At 36.9% G+C, this 18,615-nt stretch overlaps 1 protein-coding gene across 1 annotated transcript; it reads left to right on the forward strand.

Annotated features, from left to right (window-relative positions):
- Positions 1 to 4,737: 4,737 nt before the first annotated feature.
- LOC129948128 (NPC intracellular cholesterol transporter 1 homolog 1b) lies at positions 4,738 to 17,054 on the forward strand. The gene is made up of 11 exons (XM_056058983.1): positions 4,738 to 4,862; positions 4,931 to 5,143; positions 5,616 to 6,559; positions 6,620 to 6,918; positions 6,978 to 7,660; positions 7,724 to 7,970; positions 8,035 to 8,170; positions 8,237 to 8,400; positions 15,842 to 15,951; positions 16,010 to 16,164; positions 16,242 to 17,054. The coding sequence occupies exons 1-11, from the start codon at positions 4,856 to 4,858 to the stop codon at positions 16,971 to 16,973; spliced, it is 3,690 nt and encodes a 1,229-aa protein (XP_055914958.1). The 5' UTR covers positions 4,738 to 4,855; the 3' UTR covers positions 16,974 to 17,054.
- Positions 17,055 to 18,615: the final 1,561 nt, after the last annotated feature.

Raw genomic sequence — 18,615 nt, forward strand, 5'->3', positions numbered from 1 at the left:
TGTGCTACGGTGCTCAAATTTTTGGATACTTGGCTCACGACGAGTTTGAAGCAATTTAAAGACATTTTTTTCAAACGCTTGTTTAGGTTACCCAATTCAACACTAATATATACTCAAAGCCTCAAAATGAACTCCGATTATTTAATAGATGTTGAAGAGGGATGAAAGAAGTCTTCATAAAGCTTCATGAAGCTAACTATTTCAATAATGAAATATCGACCGAAGCTATAAGTTATATCTTTATACCACGAATTGAAATTTTAAATCTTAACTATGTGCCTCGCCGTGCTGATCTTCCACAAATTTGTAATTTATGTAACAGAAGATAAATAGAAGATATTGTTACATTATACAAGAAATTCGTCGATTAGAATTAAATGAAAGCCATCTCCATGAAATATTAAATGGTTCGCCAGGATGGTCCACCCTATATAATTTCGGTAAGCATGCCCTACATTTCCGAAATAGTTTCCCAACGTAAAGTCTAATCATTCGGCCAGCTACAATTATTTAAAACTTTTTAATTTTATGTTTTTTTATATAATAAACACACACTCAAGGGGATATTACTACCCTTATTATGCAGAGGCACAGTGTGAAGGGGAGATAGGGTTTAAAAGGAGATGTCGGTGCACATTGGTTTTGAATTCCTGAATATTGCAATGACTAGGAAAGACAGAGTGTGGTAAGGCATTCCACATTCGCGTAGTACGGCTAAAGAACGAATCTCTGTATTTGACAGTACGACCGAAGTTGGGCTCGAGGGTATACTGATGAGCATTCCTAGAAGCGCGAGTATTACGGTTGAACTGTTTAAGGGGAGGAATGCAACTGGCTATTTCTCTAGAGCATAAGCTGTTAAAATAACGGTAAAAAAGGTTGAGGCAAGAGACCTTACGACGATGTTTAAGCGAAGTAAATGAACTTATGATGATATTATCATCTATCAATGTAAATGCTCTACGTTCAATACTATCCAAGAGGCTTAAGTAAGTTGCAGGAGCACCAGCCCAGAGATGGGAGTTATACTCAAGCTTTGGAGGTATGTAAGTCTTGTAGATAACAGCCAGATCAGAAGGGGTAAAAAATTTCTTGCATCGCCTAAGGAAACCCAAACACCTTGCGGCATTTTTGGCTACATCGCGTATGTGATCATTCCACAAGAGGTGTTTGGTGACACAAATCCCGAGAATATTGAGGTGTTCAGTCTTATTGATGCAAGTGCCATCCATGGATAATAGCAAAGGGGGTATATCTCGCTTTAACGATACAAGACAGCATTGGGTTTTCGAAGCATTAAATTCCACGCGGTTTTTTAATCCCCATTGAACAATGCTGTTTAGGTCGGAATTTAATGAACTTATCATATTTTGTCGTTGCAGTTCCACATCCGAAGAAGAGGGATGTGAGCAAAAATACTCCATTTACCAAGATCGGAATCTTTCGTACGTTTCACTCTCCCAAACCCGTTTGTTTACATTGTTGTATTTGTAATTTTGACAATTAGTCCATGAATAGATGTGAAACCAAACAAAAAAAAACGATGCCGTGGGCTAGCGGCACTTTGCAAAGCAAAAACAAAATGGGGTGGTTAAAAAGTTTGTTTTCAGATTTTTCTTTTTACTTTTTTCGATGAAAAACTCAGTTTTAAGCTTTAGTTTTGCAGTCATTTTGTTGATAGCGAACCAATGTACATTTTTGTCTTGAAAAAAACATGTTCAACATCATTTATTTTGCAATAAATTCACTAATTTAGAATAATCACAACGAAATTCTTTAAATTTCATAATTAACCTCGAATTATTGTATTAAAGATGCGTTCGAAGAACCATCAAATTAAGGGTGCGAACGCAATTTATTGAATTCTACTAAATTTTCGTTAATGAACGGCCCGAATATTTATTTTGCAATTAAAATCTGTATTAAATTAATTAATCGAAGTATGTAAATAGTTTTCTCCATAATTTAAGTTTGGGACTATTTTTCAATTTCATTTTGATTTATAAATATTAAATTAAAAAAAAAGTTTTATAAGCGAAAAATACCTTAGCTATGCATAACATTCTTGATTGATGGAAGCATACGTGTATTTGCTATCAAACAAAACTATGTAACACATCAAAGGAACATCAATTTAAAAAAAAAATAATCAGAACGGCTATAGCGAACCCATTTAATAAACGCAGAGCGAATAAAATGCAAATTTTGACATTTATCACAAAATTAAAATGTCAAAAACCCTTCTGAATTCATGCACAACTCATTCAAAAGATCATGTATTCGACTTGAATGTTTATTCTTGACGTACAGAAGTTTTTTTTAGTAAATTCCCACAGTTTAACGCATAATATAATTTACATTCGTTCCTTAAAAATGTTTAATTACCAAAGTTTTTGATGAAATAGGTCCTATATAGAAATTTTTAGAAAAAAACAATTTAAATTGAAAGTGGTTGTGAGAAACACTTAGAGGAGGATAATTATGACTTAGAACCGTTGGAATTATGTGAAAGGATCAAATAGTTTCGGAACGGCAGGACTTTGCAAGTGGGATTTCATGCATTTCATACGAATTTTTGATGAAATAGGTCGTATATACACACTTGTTTAAACTGGTTTATACAAAATAAAACTAGCATTGTTAATATTATTGCATTTTAATAATTTCATTCCATTTGAGTGCTATGCACAGACAAAAACATCTTGTTTACTTCTTTAAGCGATAAAATGATTGGTACTCAAGATATTTTAATAAACTTTTTTAAAAAAATGAATTAGTGGCAGTAAAATGTTTGAGGAAAACAAACGAATGTTCTATTAAAATGGTGATACAGTTAAGTTATTAAATATGTAAGGTGTAATCATCCCACAACCGAGATGAAAGCCCACAGCTAAAATAAGAATAATAGAGAAAGAAGAATAGGAAAATACCATGATGACAGATCGTCATGTGGTTATGATGAATTATTAATAATAAGGTTATCTATAATAAAAAGAAGAAAGAAGTACTTATTCATATTTGTAAAATAAGGAGAAAAGGTATATTTTGAATAATAGACATTTAATGTCGTTTCTCTTTATTACAGGTAAATAAAATAAGTGTTATAGTACTTGTAAGATCAATAAAATTTAAAAAAAACTCTTTATTACAGGAGAAACTCAATATTGTCTTTATTTTGGTGCCACCTAAACAAATTTATTGAATATAATCTTATAAATATTATAAAAAATCAAAGATATATTAAAGCGTACCTAATGTTTGACAATATGAAAAAAAAAAAAAATATTTCATATCTTTATTTTATAAAATATAAAAATATAAAATAACATTGCAGTATAGAAATAGAGTTCCAAAAATTAAAGAAAATTCATAAAATACACAAAAATTGCAATGATTTTTCTTTAGCATTTTTGGTTATTATGCAGAATTATTCAACAGACTTACTTATGTCTGTTTTGTTGTTCTACAAAGTATTGAGTTACACTTTTGTCCATTTCTAATTATACTTAACGAGTTGCAGCTCATATGGCGTTCGCAAATAATTTAAGTAAACAAAATACAGCACTAATAAATCATTAAATATGTATTTGGTCAGTTTTATTTTAAATAATATACATTTACAACATTTATTTGGATTGAAATTAAAAAGCTATACAAATCTTCCAATTTAAGACCATGTCAGCACTTCAGATTCTGTTGGTTAGGATTGTTTAGTTTTTGAACGAGGCCACAAAACATTCTAAATAAAGCATTTAGATGTGCCTGCAGACTATAATGAAGCATTTTGATGAGCCGGAACACTAAATGTGAGAATGTGTTTGGTTTTTGCATCATTTCACGCACACTTTCTCACATTTAATGTGTCCTTAGCTTGTAGGCAAACCGAAATGTCAGTCTGAGATTCCGATCTTGGTAATGGAGTATTTTTGGATGTGAGTCTCAAAACGAATATGAAAAGCTGAGAGTACTATCGTCAGCGAAACAATGTATTGGATTAGATGTTGCAGACAGGAGATCATTAATAAAAATGAGAAAGAGTGTTGGAGATAAAACAGAACCCTAGGGCACACCAGCATTTATTTTATGGTTTTCAGACTTGTTTGTTTTAAATCACTTTAAAATTGTAAACTTTTTATGTTTCAAATCATTGATTCACCGTGCTGGTCTCTTGTTCTATGGTCTCCATTTCTACGTCATTTTTGGCCATGGTCTTATGCTGAGAATTTTTCTTTCCGTTTTGGTCTGACATCTCTTTACCAGGTCAAGTGTTTTTGCATTCAAGCTCATTGTTTGTAGGCTCCAGAATTGTTGTTTACAGCTATTTATGATGCGTTTTGATTTCTATCTAATGTTCTTCAAATTGGTTTGTTTGAACTATTTCGTTCAAAATGTTTTTTAAAATGTTGATAAGTCATTTTTTTCATTGCTATTAAATTATTAAGCTCAATTATTCATTAATCAAAATTGACCGATAAGGTGTTACAATGTAAAACTTGTTTTATTATACTATAAAAAATTAGTTTTTATGGCTAACAACAATACCAAACAATCCAAATAAACATACAAAAGATGCAAGTTTGCTTGCTTATCCTCCTTATCAATCGAACTCCCAATCCACACAGGTGTTTAAGAAATCTTATCGAAACTTTTAAGTATACCATAATCATAAATTCCCAGGTGATAAGCCTTTTTTGTTAAGAAATGTTAGGGCGTATCAATCTGAAGGCCACATTATTGTTTTAGTCTTGAAAGTATTTGCTGCTGAAACACGCAACTATGTTCGTCTTGTCGTGAATGAAAGTTTATCGAAAGTTTTATCATATTTAGTCTTCGATCAACAGAGTGCATTGACAAAATGAAAGGTTTGACAAAATTTTGTAACCTAGTTCATTCAATTGAGGTTTAATTAAGACGTTTTTATTTGAATTAGTTCTTTTGGAGTTAGTTTTGTTTATTGGTCTCGCTTGCCAATGCATTCAAGCCAAATGCATATGGTATGGCCAACATCACATGGAGGGTTCATATTGGTTGAATACTTACTATACTGGTGAAGCTAAAGCCTTGGAGAATACAAGAGCTTTGGAACTCTTTAAGAAAAGGTGTCCAGTGCTATATCAGGAATATCAAAACTCGGAGGATAATCGTAAGTATTTATTTTGTTAAATGTTAGGTCTCAGAGATGTATGTCTGTAATAAAGTACCAGATGAACTTTTCCCACGGGAAGGTGCTCACATATCTCGATCACACTAATTTTTTAAAAAACCAAAACATTTTTGGGTTATTTTCCTTTACTATTTAAATATCAAGTTTAAAAAGATATAAAAATGTGAGACGAAAATGAGTCCATTCTAAAGCGTCCAAAGTGAAAGACGTTTAGTATTTCTCAGAAACTTTTTGAATTTTTTTTTCCTAAAAATCTTGCTCGTAAAAACGATATTTTGTTTTCCTGAAAATCTTGGGTTTAAAACGGATAACCATTTTCATTTGCATTGGAATCCTATTCAAAGTAGTGATCGCGACGCGATTTAAGGGGTTGTTCACATTTGAACTCATTTTTGACAATTCGTAATTCCCATTATTAAATTACCTTATTTTCCTTTTTCTAATTTTTCAGAACCGTTAAAACTTTGCTGCGATGACGAACAGATCTTCACAATGGATAACGGTATGTCACAAGCTGATGGCATATTTGGTCGCTGTCCAACTTGTGCTATTAATATGGGACTGTCAATTTGTGCCATGACATGTGCCCAAAACCAAAGTGAATTTCTCGATCCAGATGTCGTTAATAACGAGTACGTTAAGGCTGTAGACTACCATATTGATGACGGGTTTACTGAAAAAGTTTACGATAGCTGCAAAAATGTTATTCACACTGCAACAGGACGCCCAGCTATGGATCTTGCTTGTGGTGCATATGACGCTTTAACGTGCAATCATCAACGTTGGTTCAACTTTATGGGTGACAAGACGACCAATGAATATGTGCCGTTTCCCATAAATTACAAATTTGAAGATGAAAGTGAAGAGCGTCGTTACTTAGGGCCTGCTCTAAGCTGTGGCAGCTCGTTTGAAAATTCACATAAATGTTCGTGTGTGGACTGTGAAGAATCGTGTCCTGTTGGAGAGATTCCCAAAGGTGAAAAAGATGGTTTCAAGATCTGGGGTTTAAATGGTGTCACTTTTATTGTGGCTGTGGTAGTTGGTGTTGCCATAATTTTTCTGGTATTTGTCGGAGCTTCAGGTTTTTGTCGATTACAATTTAAACTCCCAGGGATATGTGGAGGCTTCGGGTTTATGAATCACCTGCTATACAGGCTCTTCAGAGCGTGGGGAACATTTTGTGCTCGAAATCCCGTTCTAGTGTTGGCCATTTGTTCTTGGGCTATAGGAATTCTAGCTTATGGTGTACGCTATATGAAAGTTACAACGGATCCAATAGAACTTTGGTCGGGTGAAGATAGCACATCCCGGCAAAACAAGAATTATTTCGATACTCATTTTGGACCTTTCTACCGGACCAATCAGCTCTTCATTAAACCAACTAACACGGAATACGTGAGCGCAAGGGCCCTTCGATTTTAATGCTCAAAATTTATTTAAAATTTCATTTTTTAGATAACTCACACGACAACAGCTGGAGAAATGCGTTTTGGTCCGGCTTTTGAGAAGAATTTCTTGCGTGAAGTTTTCCAGCTGCAGTTGCAAATTCAAGATATTGGTGCTAAAGATGGCTTGGGATTGGAAAAAATCTGCTCAGCCCCTAATATGTATCCAGGAGAAAAACCGAAGATTGAGAAATGTTTAGTGCAATCAATTTTTGGATACTATAAAAACAATATGGAGGAATTCGAAAAGGAATACGAACAGGAAGGATTAACGGTGAACTATTTGAATCATTTGGAAGAGTGTTTAAGGTGAGTTTGGAGAAAAATGACACAGGTATTTCGGTTTTCAACAAAAAATACATTTCTAGAGTACCTATGTTGGAGAAGTGTTTAGGACCCTACGGTGGCCCAATCGAACCAAATGTCGGTGTTGGTGGAGTTCCCAAACCAGCTCCCGGTGAAAGTGAAGACTATCGCCTTGGAACAGGAATTGTTATAACTTTCTTAGTCAAGAATTTTGTCAACAAAGAAGAAACAAAACCAGCCATGGAATGGGAGAAAAAATTCATTGACTTTATGAAAAACTATACTAATGATAAAATGGATATTGCCTTCAGCGCGGAACGTTCAATCCAAGACGCAATCGTTGAACTTTCCGAGGGTGAAGTTATGACAGTCGTAATCAGTTATTTAGTGATGTTCGTCTATGTTGCCATAGCCTTGGGTAAAATTCGAAGTTGCACTAAGTTCTTTAGAGAATCAAAAATCATGTTGGCGGTTGGAGGAATATTCATTGTTATGGTTTCGGTTGTGTGCAGTTTGGGTTTTTGGGGCTATTTCGATGTGACCACCACTATGTTGGCCATTGAAGTTATTCCATTTTTGGTCTTGGCTGTGGGAGTAGATAATATTTTTATTATGGTTCACACGTATCATCGACTTGATAGGTCTCAATATTTGACAGTTGCTGAAGCTGTGGGAGAAGCTGTAGGTCAAATTGGACCTTCAATTTTACAAACAGCAGTTTCGGAATTTGCTTGTTTTGCTATCGGTAAGATTATAGTACTGGTGTTTTTCAAAAAATGCATGTATTTAAATGTATCATCCTCCTTAGGTACTCTTGCTGACATGCCAGCTGTCAAGACATTTGCCATGTACGCTGCTGTTGCAATTGTCTTAGATTTCCTATTTCAAATTACGGCATTTGTTGCCCTGATGAGCTTAGACGAAAGACGTTTTGAATCGGGAAGATTTGATTTGTTCTGTTGTATAAAATCAAGTAAGAAGCCACACCACGAAGAAGATGTAAGTCTTCTTGAAAAATTCTTCACTAATATCTATGCTCCATTTTTGATGACCAAGTAAGTTCATAATTTTCTTTTGGTTCGTTGAAAGAATTCTTATTTTATTATTATTTTTTTCAAGGATTGTCAAAGTTATGGTATTGGTTATTTTCACCGTTGTGACAGCTCTGTCTTTGATGATTATACCATCTATTGAACTTGGTCTGGATCAGGAATTGTCAATGCCAAAAGAATCACATGTCGTGAAGTATTTCCAGGTAACTTTTATCTTGAAAACAAAAATTGTACAAGTATTATTTTGAAATCGTCTTTCTTTTGTATAGTTTATGGCTGAATTGTTATTAACTGGACCACCAGTTTACTGGGTCCTTGGTCCAGGAATGAACTACTCGGAAAGAGCTCATCAGAATTTAATATGCGGTGGTGTAGAATGTAACAATAACTCTCTTTCGACGCAGCTTTATATTCAATCAAGATATCCTGAGATGTAAGTTAAATTTTGTGCAAAATGATCTTGAATTTTCAGAACAATCAAAATTTAGGAAGCATTTTAGCTTAAAGCCAGCTACTTCATTGGCTCTGACTTTAAAATCGAACTCTTTGCCTACAGTTTATTCTAAGTCAAGACTCGAATAACAAACAAAATTAAGAAGTTCTCCGATATTCCTTAAACTTAGCAGTTTTGTAACACTTGGTCATTGATAAGGTTTCTTAGGGAATGAATTCAATAAATTCAAAACACGTCATGGCACAATAAATTATATCGTGTTCTTGTTTGTCATTCCTTATATTTGCTCATTGGTTTTATCAATCTTTATTGATGTTCTCATAAAAAAATTAATCTCTGAACGATAAAATGCTGAGTGTCTCGCACATGAACGAAATATTGGCAAATGTGAATTTGGTTTCAAATTTTTTGATGCCAACCCAAATTTACAAATTAATCACAGAAAATATAGAAATGAAAGTTAAGTTTAATCTATGTTTTCCAGAACTCTGCATTATAGTAAAAATTTGTTGTAGTTGAAGTAAGTTATGCACTTCAGACTTTGATCTGATAAAACTTACCAATTAGTTGCCATAATGAGTTGTGGTGTTAGGAAACATGCATCTATTGCAAACAACGGGTATTGTAGTAGTTGAAACTTATACAATTTTAGAAATCAGTTGCAATTAAACCTGTTAAAAGTTGATAAATAAGGACAAAAGCATTATCATCCCTCCTTTGCAATTGAGGTTGCATTTGAAAAAGCTTTTTTTGTTGTTCATAAGGAGAAAGGTTTTAAGGATCAAACCATGGTGTTCCATCACATCCTCTTAAGGCGAAGTTACGTAGATCTGGGAAAAAGAAGTCCATACTTGGGATGCGTACTCCATATGTGTGATTCTTTAAATAATTTGTGATTCTTGTTGTTGTGATTCCTTACTAATTATATTTTATTTTTGACATAGACAAAAATTCTAAAAAAAATGTAATCAATTTTTAACAATATTTATTTTGATCGAGTTCAAGGGCTCACAAGGGCGGATCAGAATGTTCTGGTTTAATCCGATTTTTCAGAGTCACCCTATATTCTGGCCAATCTGTTTTTCTATAATTCCGGAATTGGATCGGTTTTGGGGTCTCCTCAATAAGTGTGAATTGGATCAATGTGATTGAAGAACGAGCTTCTTCGATACTCTCCAATTCAATATTTTATTTGAGAGATTTAACGAGACAAGAGTCAAATCTAAAACTTCTTGTCGATTTTTAGTGACGAGGGTTGGTCCACTACCTACATTACTTACTACCAGATTAGTTGTTAGAATATAATCAAAAAGAGACTCACCTCTGTTATTTGTGTCGGTACTACCCCATGTAGTATAGGTAGTATGAGTAGTACCAATAGTTAGGTTTGTTTTCTGTCTTGTTGATTCAGCGACCGTCTTCTTCAGAATGGTACCAGGCAGTGGGCCCTGGTGGTCGTGGCCCAAATACGCTGATACCAGCCAGTAGGTTTGGTTGTCCATTACCATACTGGCTGTGGTGGCGTCTTTATCACTGAAATTAGGGAGTAAAAATACATTTAGATTACGTTTTACTAGTATGCAGGACCTTGGGTTATCTTTTCCTGTTACATATAGCACGTAGTAGCCAGGAGTTCTCAATCCTCGAACCAGGGATTTCACAATCCAGGGCTCTTGGATGAGAACGATATCATCTTCAGTTTTTGTCAAGTGGAGAAGAAGGGAGGCCAAAGCCGTTTTAGAGTGTTGGAGATTAATCTGTAGTATTTGCAACATTTTGGCAACAAATAGGCAGATCAACCTCAACCACTGTTAAATCCAGTTCATCCAGATCAGGCGAATAGGAACCTAATCGTTCATCTTCTTCCTCACTGGGAAGAGCTTTGTCGTTTGAGTCATCGGTCTCCATTAGGGATAAACTTTTGTCGTTTTCAGAAGAAGACTGTGCTGTGACAGAAGAGGGCCCTGCTACATTCTCATCCAAATCTAAGGATAGGAAAGTGATGATAGCACTGGGGCCCCCAACGTCCTGCGCCACAGCTTCTGAAGAGGGTTCGGAAGAAGACTGTGTTGTGGCAGAAGAGGGCCCAGGTACATCAACATCCACATCCAAGAAAGGGAAGGAGATTGCACTGAGACCCACTACGTCTTGCGACACAGCTTTCAAAAAGGGTTGTGGAGGTTCCCATGAAGCGTCTGCCTCATCTTTTTTATAGATACGTAGCGTAACTGTCTCGAAACCGTATCTTGTCACTCCCTTAACTCGCGCCAGAGAAGCCACAGAGTCTTTATTGATTGACCCTTTGGGTCCTCCAGTTTCGCGATCTTCCAGTCGTGACAAGGAAGGTCCGGGTGGCTGATCTTAACCATATCATGTATGTCATCAGGACATGAGGGTTCCTTAGGGATCCAAGCGCGAGCTTTCGCCCTGCATGGAATATCTTCCTTTGCAACGACCTCGAGTTTTGCGCCTGGCAAAACTTCACCCAGCATGCCGACAGCAAGCGTATAGAGATCGCGCGACCTCAGATCGTTACAAGCGATTAGTTTGACATGATCTTGATGCCAACCCTCATCGCTTGTTACAGGCGGTGGACCCGGATGATCTCGCATAACTTCGAGGAAACGATCCGAGAGCCCCAGTTTTACCATCTGCCAACGGTCAGAAGTAATCGTGCCATCAATATTGCTTCTATCAATAACCGCAACTATGATTTTGTTGGATTCCTTAAGTACATCACTAAAAGGTTTATTGAGAGTTACTCTAGCTATGTTCGGAGTGGTGTTCTGCACTTTGGGCTTTTTAGGGACGGGAGTGGTCTCCTCCAAAGACCTTTGTCGCTTTGACGTGGAATCGTAGCGACTAATTTTGTCTAGAATCGATTTAGCCCACTCCTGCCTCTTGCTAAGAATGGAATTTCTTCCATTCCCTAATGTTGAACCATGGGATTTTGGAATCCTCATCCATAGCGCCGTTTTTTATAAGAGCTCCTAGGAGCATTCTGAAGAGGTTTACTCTCTTTAGTAGTGGAAAGATCATTATTCACGAACTTTCTCTATCGACCTGAGAAATCGTTTTCGTCAATAATACATCCTGTACCGCACAAGAAGATGGGCAGTGACTTGGCACAAACCGTTCTCCGGTGTTTGGCACAGGAGTAACGACAGCCGAAGGTGCCACCGAACTGCCGCCCGGTGTAGATACAACCTGTACCGCACTCGAAGATAGGCAGTGACTTGGCTCAATCCCTTCTCCGATGTTTGGCACAGGTGCAACGACAGCCGACGTTGCCGCCAAACTGCCGCCCGGTGAAGCTTGAGGACCGGTTTGACGTTTTTGCTTTCGTTTATGTTTTTGTCTTTGTGTAAGGGGAGGTCCATCTGTGCAGAGATTCGCTTACAAAGGTAAGGCTTGCTAATCCGGAGAGCGCCTGGTGTCCGGATACTCTGTTAATGACTGAGCTATTTTAAGAAATTGGGCCCAAAACCTGGCCGATTATCGGCACGGGTCGTATAACACCTTAGATGCAGCCCAATTGAGAAGTTAAAGGGATATATATTTTGGAAAAAGGAGAGACGAACAGCAATTAAGACATAAGTGTCCCAGGAAGGAAACAAGGTATTGATACACTATACAGTTGGGGAACAAGGAGCCATCAGCCAGTATAATAGCACAAAGCCGATGTAGGAGGGGGTAAGGATTGGGAAGGGGTGGAGCGAGCGACCTTTGGTTTCAGGACTCTTCTGGAGAAATAATCCCCGAGAATCATTGGCCTTACTCAGCTTCTCGACAAGTTATGCTCAGGTTGAGGTCATTAACAGGACTGGAACATCAACCTTCAATCTCAACTTATGAGAAAGCATCCCTGATAATTCTAAAGAATTAAGAAACTCTATGGGGTAACATCATATACTTGCTCTGTGTCCAAAACATTGTCTACTGAGAGATACTTAACGATATCTCCCTAGCCCTCTCACACAACCACTCCCGATTGCCCATATTTATATGGAAGTTTGGGTAGGCATTACTTTTAAGTTCATCTGTGCTACAGACAATTTGATAGAATTCATGCCTCAACGTTATCGAGCCGTTACAGTCCGTTGGCATACAATCATCTCCGATTTTTAGAAGAGCAGTGGCATATTGTCCTGCTTAAGAATCATTGTGTAGCTGTATTCGTAGTCAGACAAAACTTTTTACATGTACCCATAACACAGATGCTTTCAAACATGCGTTTATATCATCCGTGCCGGTGTACCTTTAGTAATTACCGGCAGGGTCTGTTTAAAGTCGCCAGCTAAGAGAACCACAATCCTTCCCCTGATAGCCCGGTTGTTCTTGATGTCTTTCAGAGTACAATCTAGTGCTTCAACTGCTTTTTTGTGAGACATTGCACAATCATCCCAAACCAACAATAAGCCCGCGTTAATAAGTGTATGATAAGTTAACATGTTCGACAACTTATTTCATTAGGGTTTGGAATGCGTTGTTTTCCCGTAATACCAAATTTATCCAAATATTATTCAAATTTTTGGTAATTTAGGATGAAAGCGATGAAATTCCCCGGAAAGTAATTTTTCCCATGGGAATGCGTAATTTTCCCGGGGTAAAAAGTAGCCTATGTCCTTTCTCGGTTATCAAAATATCTCCATATCAAATTTCATGCAAATTGTTGCCTTTACATTATAGATTGATTAAAATCTCATAAAGGAAACTCAAGCTTTCAATTTTCCACAGATATCGGGTTTCAATAAGGGCGCAACAAAAGTTTTTTTTTTTAAATGAAACAAAAACGGTTTTGGATATTATTAAAGTTATTTATTCCTGTGAAAAAAAAACGTTCAATGTCATTATGTATGGAACTCTATTTCTTTTGCATGGCCATCACGGGCACGCTTGCGGAAGTCTAGAAGCTGAACTAAATTTTCGACTGTTTTCAAGCATAAAATGGCCAATACTGCTGCAATTTCACGCTCGACACTCGTACGAAGTTCATCAATCGTCACTGGGTTGTTGGCATATACCATGAACTTGACGTAGCCTAAAAGGAAATATCCTAACGGTGTCAAATCGCACGACCGAGGCGGCCAAGGCACTGGACCATTTCGTGAGATAACACGTTCTCAAACTTGGTCTTACATAAATTAATTGTGACATTCACTGTGTGGCTTGTGGTCCCGTTCTGTTGGCACCACATGTCCTTCAAGTCCAAGTCATCTAATTGGGGCCAAAAATATTCGTTTATCATTGAACGGCAGCGATCCCCATTCACATTAACGTGCCGGTCTTGATCATCACAGAAGAAATACGGCCCAATGACGCCGCCGGCCAAAAATCGCACCAAACTGATATTTTTTTGGGATGCAATGATGACTCATGGAGTACGTCTGGATTGCTTCCAGACCAATACCGCTAATTTTATTTATTGACGAAGCCATTAAACCAGAAATAAGCCTCATCGCTGGAGATGATTTTTCGATGAAAATCTGAATCATTTTCAAGTTGTTGCTAAGCTCAATTCACGAACATTCAACGCTTCTGGTGGTCAAGCGGCTTCAGTTCTTGCGTCAATTTAATCTTGTAAGGATGTAGGCCAAGATATTTTCACTTCACAGATATGCCCAAAGCTTGCCTCAGCGACAGCAATATTCTCGACACTACGGGCACTTCTTTGTCTCACTGGCACGGAAACATTTTGTTCTGTGCCGGCGGATTAAAATGTTTCCAACTCAACGCTCAATTGTTGATCTGCTAGGACGATTATGACGATCATAAATTGGACGCAGCGCTCTGATCGTTGAGGCCGCTGACTCCGAATTTCAGTAGTACATTTTAATAATTTCGTCTCGTTGTTAGCCCGCATGTCTTTTCATCATCACATCATCAAATGTCAAACCTTACTGAAAAGACATGTCAAAAGAGCGGCAAGAAATATGGCATCGTTTGCTTTCCCTGTCGCTCTACTTTTGTAGCGTCCCTGTTGAAAACCCCATTCCTTTTTCTTGTTTGTTTTTCCCTGAAAAAAGATATTAACACAAAAAAAAATTTAAGAAATTCAAGCTGTATAATGTCCTACTTGAAGCTTTTCAAGGGAAAAATATAATACAAATGAGTATTTATTTGCAAGCAAAATACTTACTCCCAATGGATTACTCTTAGCTCTAAAATAAAATGTTTTTGAAATGCCTAAACAATAAGGAATATAACTTCAAACCGTGCCCTCTGTTAATTGATAGTTAAACTTTTTGATTAGGTATAAAGGCCTTTTTTTATTTTCTTTGGTTTAATAAAAGGTGATTTTTTAAGAGCTTGAAAACTTTTTTTTTTAAAAAAAAACGCATAAAATTTGCAAAATCTCATCGATTCTTTATTTGAAACGTTATATTGGTTCATGACATTTACTTTTTGAAGATAATTTCATTTAAATGTTGACCGCGGCTGCGTCTTAGGTGGTCCATTCGGAAAGTCCAATTTTGGGTAACTTTTTCGAGCATTTCGGCCGGAATAGCCCGAATTTCTTCGGAAATGTTGTCTTCCAAAGCTGGAATAGTTGCTGGCTTATTTGTGTAGACTTTAGACTTGACGTAGCCCCACAAAAAATAGTCTAAAGGCGTCAAATCGCATGATCTTGGTGGCCAACTTACCGGTCCATTCCTTGAGATGAATTGTTCTCCGAAGTTTTTCCTCAAAATGGCCATAGAATCGCGAGCTGTGTGGCATGTAGCGCCATCTTGTTGAAACCACATGTCAACCAAGTTCAGTTCTTCCATTTTTGGCAACAAAAAGTTTGTTAGCATTGAACGATAGCGATCGCCATTCACCGTAACGTTGCGTCCAACAGCATCTTTGAAAAAATACGGTCCAATGATTCCACCAGCGTACAAACCACACCAAACAGTGCATTTTTCGGGATGCATGGGCAGTTCTTGAACAGCTTCTGGTTGCTCTTCACTCCAAATGCGGCAATTTTGCTTATTTACGTAGCCATTCAACCAGAAATGAGCCTCATCGCTGAACAAAATTTGTCGATAAAAAATCGGATTTTCTGCCAACTTTTCTAGGGCCCATTCACTGAAAATTCGACGTTGTGGCAGATCGTTCGATCGTTCATGATGAAATGTCAAAGCATACTGAGCATCTTTCTCTTTGACACCATGTCTGAAATCAAGCGTGATCTGTCAAATACTAATGCATGAAAATCCTAACCTCAAAAAAATCACCCTTTATTAACAACTTGAATCCTTAGAAAACTGCTTACTATCGTATTAATTTAGTCTTTAGACAACAACACAGGAAAATTCACATTTTCTTTGATGATGAATGTCTTCAGATCATTGAGTCCTGACTTAAGTCCTTTTTGCCTTACGTCAAAGAATTGTTATCACTCCTTAGCTAATTCTATAAATTATCATAATTGCAGCACCAAGCTGGCTCGTCCCGCAGCATCATGGATCGATGATTATATTGACTGGCTAAGCATTGACACCTGTTGTAAGCTAAACCAAACCGATGGAACATTTTGTGCTAGCAGTAAGTTAAGGCCAACAATTTCTCAAACTCCTCGGCTAATAAAGCTTGTTTCCAATAGATTCATACGCTGAAGAGTGTATATCTTGCCCGCGATCATTTTCCGAAGACGGCCTACGACCAACAGCAGAAACATTCGACAAATACATTCCATTCTTCCTCTCAGATCTTCCCGATTCCGACTGTGCTAAAGCTGGAAGACCATCCTACTACACTGTGAGTACGATAATAATATCTTAACGCTTTTGCGATGGATTTATTCTATTTTAAAGGTTAATTTTTCTTTTATATAGTCTGTAATCTACACCCTTGACGCAAATGGTAAAAGCCAAATTGGTGACACGAATTTCATGCAATTTTCAACGACTGCCGTAACTTCGAAACAATTCTACACAGCTTTGAGGGAAGCCAATCGAGTAGCTCAAGAAGTTCAAGACATGTTCAAAGCAAACGAAATTGACGTCGTATTCTTTCCGTATTGTGTGTTCTATGTGTTCTACGAGCAATATCTAACAATTTGGGATGACACAATTTACTCCTTGGGACTGTCGCTCGTTGCTGTATTCCTGGTAACGTTCATCATAACGGGATTTGATATCATATCGTCTTTGATGGTTCTTTTAATGGTACTTTTGATTCTTATCAATATGGGCGGAATGATGTGGGCGTGGAGTATAACATTGAATGCAGTGTCATTGGTCAACTTGGTTGTGTGTGTTGGTATTGGGGTTGAATTTGTAGCCCACATACTGAGATCGTACAAGAATTATGCAGGTTCGACAAATGAAAGGGCAAGTAAGGCTCTCTCAGTGACTGGAAGTAGTGTGTTGTCTGGAATAACACTTACTAAGTTTGCTGGTATTATTGTGTTGGCATTTTCCAAGTCGCAGATATTCCAGGTGTACTACTTTAGAATGTATTTGGGGATAGTATTGATTGGGGCAGCACATGGTTTAATTCTTCTACCAGTGGTGCTGAGCTTATTTGGACCTCTTTCAAAAGCCAAGAAACAAACATTGTTATAAGTTTTTATTTAAGCTTATTTTAGTGCTAGTTTTAAAATTGTTTTTTAAGTATAATAAAAAGAATAAAAAGAAAAAAATTAACTGAGAGTGTGACGTGCAATTTTCAGTATAGCAGAGTGTCACGATCTTGGGTGGACTTTATTATCTTAAAAATTCGAATGTTATCAGCTAAAATAAGAACTTCACTTGAGCGTACGTAGTATATAGACAGATTGAATAGAAAAGGGCCAAGATGGCTTCCCTGGGGAACACCAGATTGAGCAACAAAAGGTTCAGAATGCCAATTTCTAAATTTTACCTCATACGATTTGTTTTCAAGGTATGAATTGATTCAAGCTAAGAAAAATGGTGAAAACCAAGAGCCTTAAATTTAAATAAAATTATTCCATTGCAAAGTTGGTCAAAAGCCTTAGAAAAGTTAGCGTATATACAGTCAACTTGTAGTGAAATTTTCAACCAACCGACCGACCCGACTGATTGAATATATATAAATATATAATCTTAACACTATTGGATTTTCGAATCCAATATTAATTACAACCGTACTCGATTTTAAATCCCTTTTTTTAACTATTTTAATTTAAACAAAATCGAAATTGCACACCGCCGATGTGCCGCGAGAATTAATTTGACAATTTATTAGAAATGTCAGTCGATATGTCAAAATGATATCGATGTATGACGAGGTGAATTTCTCCAAGTCGTATTGTTTAATGTGGGCGCCAGGAAACTTTTTACTGGAAGTTTACCAAAACCAGAAGCTGAAAAATTAGTCTTCAAACAAAGAATGAAATAAAAGAAAGGTTTTTTTTCCGGATGGGAAATTTAAGTTATGTTTATTTGCCTGGAAAACCTTGGCCGAAGCCGGGATTAAAAACCAGGATCTTTTATAACAAAAAAGGAAAAGATACAAATTGAATTATGGAGATTGACAGAAGGTCAATTCTTGATAAATGTATTGCAAACAAAAAGAAAGATTATTAATCGATAACCAAAATTGGAAAACAAAAAAAGACAAACCAAGAAAAATCACTTCAAGAAAATTTTCGAATGAGAACCAAACGGTTAAACACTTCCCATAGTACCGGGGACTTATGACGCGAAGGTCAAAAGGACGAAAAACAATATCCTTCGAAAAACAAAGAAAACACTATACTTAACTTTTCCACTTCTACAACAGCTATCGTAGTCCTTCCTCAAAGAAAAATTTTCTCCACAGTCGAACAAAATGTAGGTCTTTTAAAACAAAATCCTTCACACAGTTTTTCCTTCGTCTAATAACTTTGGGCGCAATCCAAAAAAAAGTGGCCATCATCATGGCGAGCTTGACCCTTCCGGCTACCTGCCCTTAGGCAATCCTCTCGGATCTTTCGCGTGGTGATCGATCTGTCTCGGTCCCGCAACTTCCTCCATCCATTAGATTGGGGTGTGCGACCGAGAAGCCAGATATCTTTCATCGCACGCGATCTCTTTAAAAGGTGATGCGATCACCCAGTAGCTCAATGAGTGAGTTCAGCTCTTCACTTTCCAACCCATTCCAGCAAAGACTTTCTGGAAAAATCATGTGGAGTTCCTCGCATTACCGAGTATTTACACGCGCTAGTTTTTAGTTGAGGAAAGACTACTTATGTGGTGTTGAAGG

The sequence above is a fragment of the Eupeodes corollae genome, chromosome 2, assembly GCF_945859685.1.
Source record: "Eupeodes corollae chromosome 2, idEupCoro1.1, whole genome shotgun sequence".
NCBI classification, from domain to species: domain Eukaryota; kingdom Metazoa; phylum Arthropoda; class Insecta; order Diptera; family Syrphidae; genus Eupeodes; species Eupeodes corollae.

Excerpts from the sequence above, each read along its gene's own strand:
- LOC129948128 (XM_056058983.1), top strand. Across the intron at positions 6,919-6,977 it reads CATTTGGAAGAGTGTTTAAG|AGTACCTATGTTGGAGAAGT; the intron begins GTGAGTTTGGAG and ends ATACATTTCTAG. Across the intron at positions 7,661-7,723 it reads ATTTGCTTGTTTTGCTATCG|GTACTCTTGCTGACATGCCA; the intron begins GTAAGATTATAG and ends CATCCTCCTTAG.